The sequence below is a fragment of the Microdochium trichocladiopsis genome (genome assembly GCF_020744255.1).
Source record: "Microdochium trichocladiopsis strain MPI-CAGE-CH-0230 chromosome Unknown B0I36scaffold_7, whole genome shotgun sequence".
Taxonomy (NCBI): domain Eukaryota; kingdom Fungi; phylum Ascomycota; class Sordariomycetes; order Xylariales; family Microdochiaceae; genus Microdochium; species Microdochium trichocladiopsis.
The window spans coordinates 2,815,381-2,826,688 of record NW_025763550.1 but is presented as its reverse complement, the minus strand read 5'-3'; the positions used below and the strand labels follow the sequence as shown (position 1 = coordinate 2,826,688).

Here is an 11,308-nt window from a genome sequence, read left to right as displayed (position 1 = left end):
AAACCAACGGTGGGAAGAAGCAAAAGCACGCTACCGAGAAGCGTTACGGCGGTGGGAGGAAGGACGTTACAGAAAGGTGGGTCCCGATTCTGGCAGGCTCTGGTCCACGCACTAGCCCAGTTATTAGTCCTTAGCGTCACCCTGGGGCAGCATTTCTCCGCGTGCACACACGCACTTGGCGAGAAAAGGCATTTATTGCAACATCGCCTCTGAAGGACTCGGTACCAATGAGTTGCACGCCTTGCAGCCAATGCCCCTCTAGTTTGTCACGACAGCGGGGCCCGAGCATCCTCTGAACAAAAGTGGAGCAGTTCTGTGCTGTGTTTGTAAACCTCGCGATTGCCATTGGGGCAATTTCCAGAGCACTACCAATATAGTAAACCTTCGCATGCACACCCAGAAACCCATGAATATACGCAGCAGCATTCGGTTTACTTCCCCCTGCTGCTGATGGGCAGTCACTTTTCGTTGATAGCAGGTTCCTATAGAATTTGACATGATCAATTCTTCATGCCTGAAAACTTATAATCCAGATCTTCTTTAGAAAGGTTTTTACTAATCATTTTACTAATCTCTTTTTGACCCGTAGGTCGTGCATATGTTATGGCGGGATTCCTCACAAGCCGCTGTACGCCACCCTTTTTGGCCGTAGGTTGCCGTCGTTTATAAACCCAGTGGGTGGCGGGTGAGTTTGGCGTGCCTTATATCATTTTAAGGTAAGGAGGACGTTATTTCTTCATTCTTGTAGCAAGAGATCTAAGAAGCTACCGAGACAAAATAGGAGAGCTTATTAAGAAACATTATGTGCAGGCCCCCTTCATGGAGAGGCATCTTGAGGCCGCGACAGTCGTGACAGCTATAAGCTTAACCACGACTTCGTTCTATATAGCAGCTTGGGAGAGGGGCTCTACGACGCACATGCCATTGCCCTACGGCCCACCAGCCGCTCCTCTTTATCAGCTACAGGCGACCTCGACCTGCCGTTCAGGTACGGCCGCTGACGGGGCACTTCCTTGAAGTAGCTCGGTCGGCCATCCTCCTCGACGAGCTCCAGCAAGGGATCGGCCTTGAAGTCGCTCATGAGGGCGCTGAGCCACTCCCCATCTGACATCAACGCGACGCTGCAGTGCCACGGCGTCGTGAAGCCGGTCTTGGTGTTGAGCAAGCTGAGAGATATTTTGTGCTCTCCTGTTGACTGGTGGATGCTGAGACGCAGATGGTTCGGAAAGCGTGCTTTGACGGCTCCGGCAAATGCCTGAAAATAAGGGATTCTGTCAGTCTCTGAGGTCGGTTGAGCATCAAGTAGCTCAAGTGGATCTAGACTTACGTATCCCCGAATCAGCATCTGCTTGACGAGATACTTGACATCTCTCTTGTAAGCTCGGGTGCGACCCTTCGGCACGCAGCCATAGATGTACTGCAGGTCCGACTCGAGAAAGCGGCAGTACCCCCTGTACGTCATGAGCGTGTCCGGGTTCGTGGCAATCTCGTGGTCGATGTCGATGTCGCCGTCCCGGCCGTGCATGTTGAGCAGGGTCCGGCGGAAGTTGGTTGCATTGGCAACGTACGAGAGCTCGACAAGGTCATCGGGCAGGTTCTTCACCGGGACCAGATCCTGAAGACGGGAAAATGCGAGATGAGAGAAGGCCTTGCGCTCGGCCATGGCCCGCAGCGCCGATCCGTAGCGCCAGGTCTCTTGGTCGGAAATGCCGAGCAGGTCTGGGTCACGAGGGGAGAAGTGTCAGTCACGTGGCGTGCGAGTTTCACTTGTTTCAAGCGAGTAAGCAGGGGTTGTAACGAACCATTGTAAACCAGACCGTCCGAAATGATAGTGAGCTCTGCCCCCGGCTCATAGAATTGGCCAATGGTGGCGCACATGGAGTCTAGTCTACCGAGTGCCAATTCTTCGGCTTTATCCGGGAGGGTACCCAGAACCTTTTCGACCTTGTTCGCCGACTTGAACGGAAATGCTGGCAGACACATGACCACCTTTTGCCGTGCCCTGATGAAGCGGGAGATGACGGCTAGGAACTTGGGCCTGCCGGCGTTGTGCAGTTCTGCGGTGCTGTCGAACTTGTTGAGAGAGTATTCTAGGATGACGTCCAGGATTCTGTTGGAAGTCTCCGAGACTTCGGTCTCGCTGGGGCCTTCCATCTTGTCATCTGTGGTGGGGGGCTCAGTCATCTCGGTTGGGACACTGGAGCTGGAGGATCTCGTCGACATGGAGTCGTCGAGTGAGACGTCTGATGCAGCTATGGCGACAGCCGGTGTCTGCAACATCAAGACGTGGGATTCGGAGACACTGACAGCGTCCGGAGACACGTCTGTCGTGTTGGCCGCGGGCTCAGGCTTGAGCAGAACCACCGTCTGTACCATTGCCTTGGTATCGTCCGTCACCGTCTGAATAACTGTGGGTGCTTCCCCGTCGTCCTGCGCAGTTTCCACTTTGTCGGCAGTCTGAGGGATTGGTGGAGTCTGCTCGCTAGGATTTCCAGCTGCAGAGTCTGTACAATTGGTGTAGACGTGCTCATATAAGACTTCGGAGGGTTTCTGATGATCAACATCGGTCGACATGGTGGCCGATATGACTGAATGCGACATCTTCGTGACAGGAACGGAAAGCACGTTTGATACAAGAGAAAATCAGAAATTGGCAAGGCAAAGACCTGCAGACGATGTAGCACTGGGAGTGTGTTGCGGAGCAATAGATATTGATCTCTGTGAGCCGAGCGATAGATATAAAGTACCTCCTGGCTCGAGTGGCACCGCACTCCAGTCATGCCCAAACCACTGGAGACAGGCCGTCGTCCTGGAACCTGCTAAAAATGGATTGCCTCCAGAGTCCAGAACCCAGATTTCCTTCGGATGTGATCCAGGCAAAGGGGCAAACTGCCCCAATCGTCTGGGGCTGATAGGACTGGGGGCTGGGTCCCGGGGGGCTGACTCCACCTCATCAGCCGTCGTCACCTCAGCTGAGCGAGAACCCGGGTCCGGCGACTCCCACAGGAGAGTTGCCCAACTAGGTGTTAGGCTGACGTCTGCGCTAGGAGGATTGCCCTTCGGAGGCGAACCAGATCGGACGACTTCGCCGTGGCCAGGTTACCGGAATCAACACCTCGGATTGCCAAGTTGTACCCGGAGGTTCGTATCTTCGTACGGGACGCTAGCCGGCCCCCTCTGAGGCGTCGAGCGTGACACTGACCGGTCCTCAACTGCTACATGCATGGACATGCGCGAGTCCCAATGCCACAGAAACGACAACAGCCAAGTCCCAGACTACAGTGCCCAGGGTTGAGGCCATACCACGTCCAGGTTGCATACGTCTTTACGTCCTGCAGTTGTTTCCTGCGACTGGTGTGGTCCTTGACTTTTTTTGTTCGCAGTGGGGAATCTTGAAAAGCCTTGCAAAACGGCTGCGAGCGGACATAGATAACTGAAGGAGCATCCTTCGCATGGATTGTCCAGTAGGTAGAAGGAGTGAACTCAGGCCAGAAAACAGGAGTTTCGTGCCACTAGAATAGTGTCTATAGACTATCATCGCAATGTACAGAGTGCTAGGCCATGGAATCACCTCGCCCATCCCCATCTTTCCTCTTCTATCCCATAAACTCAGCAAACTGCGTAAACTCGCCATCATTCATCATCGCATCCAGCTCCTCGGGGAAAGTTCCCAGCATCAATTCGACGCCGCCATCCTCCCTCATCGGATGAATGAACAGGACCCTGAACGCGTTGTTCAGCCCGTCCATCTGGAGCCTCACCGCCTCGGGCGCCTCGAATACGTCACCGCCGAAGGGGCCCATATCGCTCGTTTGAAAGAGCAACAAGTTGTTGATGACCGAGTGCCAGCCGTCCTGGACGCCCTGGCCTATGAACGCTGCCGAGTGGTTGCCCGGACTGTTGTCTGGAATCGTGTGTAACAGGCTGAAGGCGTCGTGGACAAGCTCTTGGTTGACCCGATTGCGCGCCTCGCGGAAGACCTGGGCGATCTTGTGAAGGGCTGTCTGGGAAGAGCAGAGCTCCGAGACGGGCATGTACAACCGGTTCATGATGACGCAGTTGCCCATGTATGACGGCGGGAGGTGCGAGCTGAAGTAGGGCCGCGCGTCGGTGGGCATCTCGATGATGGCCGTGTCATCAGGGGAATAGTGCTCTGGACGGCGACGCGCCCGGATGGTGGCGCGCCAGAAGAAGGCTTGCAGCACGTCGCTGAGCGACAGCGACCCGTTGCTGAGACTTCCTGGATCCTCTGCGAGCTCGACGCTCTTGTGTAGTCTCTCCAGTTTCTCGGCCGAGATGAGGAAGGTCGACGATGTCATCGCGCGACCATCCGCCCGCGCCTTGGGCGGCCAGTGCTCCGTGACGGGGAGGCGAGGTGGCTCGGGCAGATCACGAGACGAAGGGGTCTTGTCCGTCTTGGCGATAGGGACATCGCCGTTGACCGCGACTGTTTGTGTCTTTTCCTTCTCCTTCTGCCTCAGCGCCGGATCGGCAAAAGGCAGGAACCCCCAAACCCTCGGATCGACATCTTCCGCTGGCTTCGCGAAGCCCTCCAGCTCGTACAAGATGGACAGCAAGTCGCGATTGAGGCTCTCCGGGTGCAGCCACTCGCAATCCGCAGACTCGTCGCCCTGGACAAACCGGCAGCACTCTGCCCATACCCTCAGCGCGATCAAGACGCCGATCCCGTCAAACGAATGGTGATGAACATTGAAAGCCAGCACGCAGCCGCCCTCGACAAAGTTGGCCTGCGCGTAGAGCACGTCAGTGGGCAGGCTGGGCCATCCCGGACACGTGGTCAGGAGCTTGTCCCGGTAGGCCGAGGTCAGGAATCCAGAGGCGCGCTGCTCGGCGTAGGATGGCAGCACGGACGAGAGGTCGCGGAAGCGCAGCTGTCTCGGCGCGTCGGTGATGGAGGATCCCAATGCCGTCGAGGGGAGGGGGGGCACCGTGATGCGAAGGTCCCCCTTCTTGTATCCTATCTCGTGCTCCGAACAGGGTATGAGTATTCCCCCGAGATCCGGCACAATCTCCATGGCGCGAACCAGTCCCCGCTGGAGCACTTTGTACGCCTGCTCGAACGAGACGCCCGGGCGCAGAGGTAGGAAGAAATTGAAACCGTCATAGATGTTCCCTCCTAACAGGTCCATCGGCCCCAGCTTGGAGGATAGACGGGCCTTGTGCCGGTTCATCAGCTGCCTGATCTTGGCGACCTGCGGATCTTGCTGGTGCTGGTCGGTCGACGAGGCGGAAGTGCCATTCGTTGTCGCCGCTCTGCGCTCAGCAGCCAACCGCACGACCGTCGCGGCAATCCTCTCAACCGTTGGGCCAGCGTAAAAGTGTCTCGGTATAAGCCTTCCCTTCAAGTCTGTAGCCGCCGCAACCGCCTTGACGGCGCGGAACACGAGCAGCGAGTCGAACCCAAGAGCGAACAAATCAGCATCCGCCGGCGCGTCCTTGACCGCAGGCATGATTGAGACGAGTACATGACGGACCGCGCGCGTGGTCGACTCCAACGAGGCCGTGTCAATCGTCAGGAGCCCAAGCGCCGCAACCTCGGTGTCAGTCTCATCCTCTGCACGTGACTCGTAGAAGCGCTCGATATAGTCGGCGTACAGCGTCATGGTGGCCCGTCGCTTGATGGTGCGCTTGTCGGTACGGATGAACGGCTTGCCCGGTTCGGAAAAGGCGATATAGTCCCGGTGCAGCTGGTTCTTGTGCAGAGACAGGGAGTTGGCCCTCTCGACCACGGCCCAGATGCTGTCAAAGAGCGCATCGTTGTCGTCCTTTTTAATATCCGGGTCTTTTAGCTCGATGAGCAGGCCGGCTTGGGGCTTGCCTGATCCGATCTGTGAGAAAATACGTCAGCATCGTTGACCGGCCAGATGCTTGAAAGTTGTCGGTTTTGAAGGGTAGACAAGCTTACCATTAGACAGCCATCAATGGCCGGGTGGGTTGTGACGAGCGCCTCCGTATCCAGGGGCGAGATTTTGTATCCATTCGACAGGACCACAATATCATCGCTGCGGCCGTGGTAGGCCCATAGCCCCGGCTTAGTCGGGTGCTGAACGTACAGATCTTTGAAGTTGAAACTGCTCTGGTCTCGAAAGGTTTGAAAGAGGCCCTGGAACAGGTCCGCGTGCTCGTTGCGATGAATCCACTGTTCGTAAAGACCGGGCTCAACCTCCTTAAACTCGAAACCGGACCAGGGGTGGAAGGCGAACCAGTGCCAATCTTCTCTGTCCACCCACAAGTTGCCGATGAACAAACCTTCCGATGTGCCTGTGAGGTTCAAGACGCGAACGAACTCGTTCACTTTGGAGGCCATGGTTGGGCTTACAGGTCCTGGGAAGTAGTCATACCTGTTAGCATCCTGTACTGGAAAACGTTGCCAAGGCATCTTGTTGTCGTAACACAGGCATATCTAGCAAAGGAGATAGGGAGGGAGTGGTTCCTTACCTCCCGATGCACAGATGAATTTCGACCGGCTCAGCTTTGGCAAGATGTCGGGCGCTTCGCCAAGCTCGTCCGTGAGCGAAGGAATCATGCTCCAGATGTCAATCTTCGCGTGTTCCGCAAGGGACGATATGAGCTCCAAATTGGGTATCACGTCCCGGGGCCCCATGACGCAGTGCAGCCCGAACAGCGCCGGGATAACCATATCCATCAAGATCCCCGCTCCCTTTAACACATGTCAGCACCATAACGACTCTGTCAGACGTGATGTTGACTGGGAAGGAAACTTACATGGCTCATCGGGAACGACGAGTATATCGTGTCGCCCTCGTCCCACCCTTTCGTCCAGGGCTCCATGCCCTCATGAGTGGGCAGCAGCCGGACGGCGTCCATGGTACCAATCAGCCCGTGGGACCACGCGAGGGGCTTCGGCAGGCCCGTTGAGCCCGAGGTGTGCAGCAGGCAGAAAGGGTCGTTTATCGCATCTTCCCAGGACTTTGTGTATGGGAAGCGCTCCACTGTTTCCGCCTCGCTCTCGGCTTCTGGAAGAAGCTCGCTCAGCTCGGGCAGGTTGATGACTTGCATGGGGCGTTGCTCTAGGATGTCATTAACAAGCGGTGCTGGCTTTCCGCCCGCAGGGTTGACCCAGATATTGCATTTTGCGGCGTCGAGAACGGCCAGAGCGCCCTCTATGCTGTTCTTTGGGGAAAGGAACAAGGCCTGTTGGGGAGATGGGTTAGACAAAACAGTCATTTTTGAGACACATTTACTGTGAAGGGGAACGAACAGTGCAATTGGCTTTGACACAGGCATATGTCAATAGGATCTGTCGGAGATCGTCTAGATGCAGATGGGCGTCGTCAGTCCAAAGACTCGAGTCCGAGAGCTCAGATGTCGGAGGGCGATACAAAAGTCCAAGTACCACGATCCCTTGGCCCTGGTAGAGTGAAACTTACGAGGCCCGATGTAACCCACGGCGCGTAGCTCCGGGCTCTCGCCCAGCTCCCGGCGAAGCAGCCAGGCTGTCTTGTCGACCGCTCTCGTGAAAGCGCGGGCAGATACATCCCGGAAGCCCTGGGAGATGTCCGAGGACTTGGCTACCGAGTAAAGAATGCGACCGGGCTCGGCATCGGCGAGGTCGTCCAGAATCTGGGGGATCAGTCTATTCCCGTAGCGTGCCGACTTTGCCGTGCCGTCAGCCATGGCTGCGAGTACGACCAGGACGCGGATTAGGAGAGTTGAACCTCGGATGAACCTTTGCGACGAATGATGGCAAGGTAGAATCACAACAACGAAAGAGCGTCTATACCAAAGCGTAGCGCTGAAGCCTCGAAGCTCAGATATGACCTATATGTATTGAAGATACATACAATAAAAGGACTCAACACCCATACAATGGTGCAGAAGCGCCCCGGGTGGCACGCCGATAGGTATATTCTCTAGCAACCCTGTCTCTCTCGAAATGCCAGGCTGGCGGGCCCTGAGCTGAGCCCCGAAAGAGTCGATTTGCCAGCTTCGCGCTTACCGACCAGGACGATTGCCTAATCTGGCTGACCCCGCTGACAGCTTCAATTCCCCGGAAAACCAGGATGACTTCCTTTTCTAGCCCCGACTTCAGCTGACAGTAAGACCGGGTGGGATATGCACTAGAGAGCCGGGGCTGCCAGCCACATCCTCATCGCAATAGGAATCGCTGCCTCCGCCAATCGAATGGGTCAATAGAAAGTCAGCACCTGAAATTCTGAACCTGACTGCGGGCTGCCCCCTTCTATCTGTGGTCGTGAAAAACTCTGTACCTTTGACAAGTAAGCTAGTAGGGGCTCATTCGCCGGCACGTGCCAGGGTTAGGGTTCAGCTGAGCGCCGCCCGTCTATGATGGGAATTGACGTGGGGGTATGGTCCATCGCGAATTCGGACGATGGAACGACATAACCTTACAAAACAGATCTCTAATCATTATGGTAGTCAAAAACGGTTAACTAAATGCTTGACTAACCGCCATTCACTATGTAAGAACTGATCGTTGTCATCTAAAGGCCATCATCATCTATCTTCGTTATTTCTTCTCTCTCTCTTTCCATCTCAAGTAGATGCTAGTCGTCAATAGAGGGCAAATGATGATAGGCTGGCTATGTGCCTATAGTTCCACCAAACTCGCCGTGACAGTCGACGCCGAGTTTGTACTTAACTCGGCTCGGGGACGGCCACGTGAGTAATACTCCCCCAAGAACCCCCGTCCTAGTCCAGTACTCAGAGCACAACGGCTCGCCACCTGCCAAGTGAACACTTCTGCAGCCGACTTTGTCAGAATCAAGGGCAATTCTGGTGGCGTCAGGTTTTAAGAAAACTCAAAAAGGTGCAGTTCAAGCCTGAGGCTGCTATACAGTAATTGAAGCCTCCCTGCCCAGTGTCCTGGCTGGCCCTTCACCCTCAGCGCCTGGTCATGCGCAGATCGTAGTTCGGTGGTGTCAATACAAACTGTTCCGAGCCCGTGGACGCCCTCACGTTGGCTTCCTCCTGGGTCTCGCCCGGGTTGGGCACGACCTCCCAGCGGAAGTTGAGGACCATGTGGGCCAGGAAGCACACCATGGTTACCTCGGCAAACCGCTTGCCAATGCATTGACGCGAGCCGGCCGAGAAGCCGAGAAAGTCCTGGAACGTGACCTGCGTGGCGGCGTTAGAGCGTATTTCAAAATTTCTGTCTTCACGGTGGGAAACTTACGGTCATCCTCTTGCCATTCACGTCTTCCGTCTCGCGGAGATGGCGCGCTGGGTTGTATGTCTCCGGGTCCTCCCACTTGAACGGATTGACCCCGAACGCGGCCATGTCGAGGTGCACGCGCGTGCCCGCGGGGATGGCGACGGTGTGTTTCTGGACCTTGGCCCCGGCCGCGTTGGCGGTGGCGTCACCCTCCCATGTCGTGTAGTTGAGCGTGGTGTCGCACGAGGCCACGCGCGTCAGCTGCATCGCCATGTCGCGCATGCGGAGCGTCTCGACGGCGGCCGCAAGCACGAGAGGGAAGTTTGACATTTCCTCGTAGGCGAGAAACTTCAGAGGCTTCGGGTTGTCCACGCTTGGAGCCCCGTCCAGGGGAAGGATGTTTGCCTTGCTGACCTCGGCATGCAGCTTTTCCTGCCACTCGGGGTTCCTGGCGAGGAGCGACATGGCGAAAGTCATAGTGTACGAGGATGTTTCGTGACCGCCTCTGAAGAACCCCTGTTGTTAGCATAATGCAATTACGGAACGCCGGATATGTGTGGACATACATCAAGAAAGTGAAAATGTTGCCCTGGACTTCCTTGTCCGTCAGCCCGACCTCGGGCGCGACGTATCCCTTCTCAGCCTGCTCGGCCATCTCGACGTCGTTCTGGGCATCGACCAGCGCCCCGATGAGGTTCCTGTACTTTCTCGCCCGGTCCTGACCCCCGATCTCCTCCTTGAAGGCCTCGTTTCTGCGCCTGGCCTCACTCTGGGCGGCCTTGATGTGGGTTATGAGGGATCGCTGCGCCCAGCCAGCGCGGCGCAGATACGACGAGGGGCTCCACTCCATGAACCACAGCGGCAGCGTGATCTGCGCAAAGGGCGAGTCCATCACCACCTGCAGCGTCTCAGCGAATGGCATCAGCTCGCTCTTCTTCTTCTGCTGCATGTGGCCGCAACAACTGGATCCGCCGGCATCCGACGACGTGGAGGAGTCGACCGGATCCCAGGGTATGTCAATGTCAAACCACGAGGCGCCGATGGCACCGAGCGTCACTTTCAGCATGGTCGACCTCATGTCTCGCACGATTGGAGCGGTGTCCGAGTTCGCGGCCGCCGGGTAGACGCCCTCCTCGCGGAGCATGGTCCGCCACATGTTGCGCATGTTCTTCCACCCGTTCTCCATGAACTCGGCGTTGAACACGGCCTTGACGACGCGCTTGTGCCTCTCGTGCTCGGCGCCGTTCTGGGTCGAGACGAGCTGCAGCCCAAACGTGTTGAGCAGGCGGTAGCGCACCTTCTCAACCGGCTTGAGGAAGATGTCGCCGTTGCGGCCGATTTCGCGGAAGCTCTTGGGAGATCCGAAGAGGTAGGCGACGCGGTTCGGTGCCGACTGGTGAGTGAGATTCAACCCACGTCAGTACATATTCTTTCTACGGGGGAAAAAAAAGAAGGCTCGATGCGGAGCGGGAAAACGTCACTCACAGCCTCGGTCAAGACAATCATGTCGGACCGTGCATCCGCGAACTTCTTGAAGGGCTTCTTCAGGGTGAACTTGTCCATGGGCACCAGGACGGGGACGCGAGGGAACCATGACCGCACAGCGGACTCAAAAATCTCGAGTCCGCTGTGGATCGCAGGGAGGCCGCTGCTGCGGACCTTGAGGACGGTGCGCGTGTACGATGCGAACCAGCGGAGCAAGAGGGCGACGGGGATGCTGATGACGCCGATGAGCAGTAGAGGAGAAGCCGGAGCTCCGGCTACAGACGACGCGGACGCCATAACGAAGATTGAGGGGTTCTTCTCTCAGTGATGGCGGAGGTGAACTGCGGGCAGTATTCAACCAGAGTCGATTCCTATGTCTTGGCAAAGGAGCTTGGCCTTTTGAAATCGATGCCCAGGACTGCAACTTTCAACTTTGAAGTGCGCTCGACTCCTGTTATCAGGAAGGAGACCTGAAAACTGAGATCATAGAGTTCCAATCTGAGCCTGTCCACCGGCTTGGGCCAGATCGATCAATCGCTCCCGAGGTGCAACGCGTCACGGTGGTGTCCGCCGGCTCAATCGGACCGGGCCGGATTATGCTTATGCCGGTAACGTGGGCGTCAGCCCTCCCGGCTACTGGGCAGGGCGGAGGTGTGCCCGGAGCGG

At 56.7% G+C, this 11,308-nt stretch overlaps 3 protein-coding genes across 3 annotated transcripts; all 3 read right to left on the bottom strand.

Annotated features, from left to right (window-relative positions):
• Positions 1 to 804: 804 nt before the first annotated feature.
• B0I36DRAFT_413536 (Pyoverdine/dityrosine biosynthesis protein-domain-containing protein) lies at positions 805 to 2,574 on the bottom strand (the record flags this gene model as incomplete). The annotated part of the gene is made up of 4 exons (XM_046161999.1): positions 805 to 1,255; positions 1,328 to 1,719; positions 1,803 to 2,271; positions 2,524 to 2,574. The coding sequence occupies 4 exons, from the start codon at positions 2,572 to 2,574 to the stop codon at positions 908 to 910; spliced, it is 1,260 nt and encodes a 419-aa protein (XP_046010845.1). The 3' UTR covers positions 805 to 907.
• Positions 2,575 to 3,596: 1,022 nt separating this feature from the next.
• Positions 3,597 to 7,659, bottom strand: B0I36DRAFT_247806 (uncharacterized protein; the record flags this gene model as incomplete). The annotated part of the gene is made up of 6 exons (XM_046150335.1): positions 3,597 to 5,849; positions 5,927 to 6,345; positions 6,460 to 6,682; positions 6,748 to 7,176; positions 7,244 to 7,296; positions 7,413 to 7,659. 6 exons carry the CDS (start codon positions 7,657 to 7,659, stop codon positions 3,597 to 3,599), a joined length of 3,624 nt encoding a protein of 1,207 aa, XP_046010844.1.
• A 1,227-nt stretch (positions 7,660 to 8,886) lies between these two features.
• Positions 8,887 to 10,939, bottom strand: B0I36DRAFT_247710 (cytochrome P450; the record flags this gene model as incomplete). The annotated part of the gene is given in 4 exon segments (XM_046150329.1): positions 8,887 to 9,158; positions 9,175 to 9,662; positions 9,724 to 10,550; positions 10,643 to 10,939. The coding sequence occupies 4 exon segments, from the start codon at positions 10,937 to 10,939 to the stop codon at positions 8,887 to 8,889; spliced, it is 1,884 nt and encodes a 627-aa protein (XP_046010843.1).
• Positions 10,940 to 11,308: the final 369 nt, after the last annotated feature.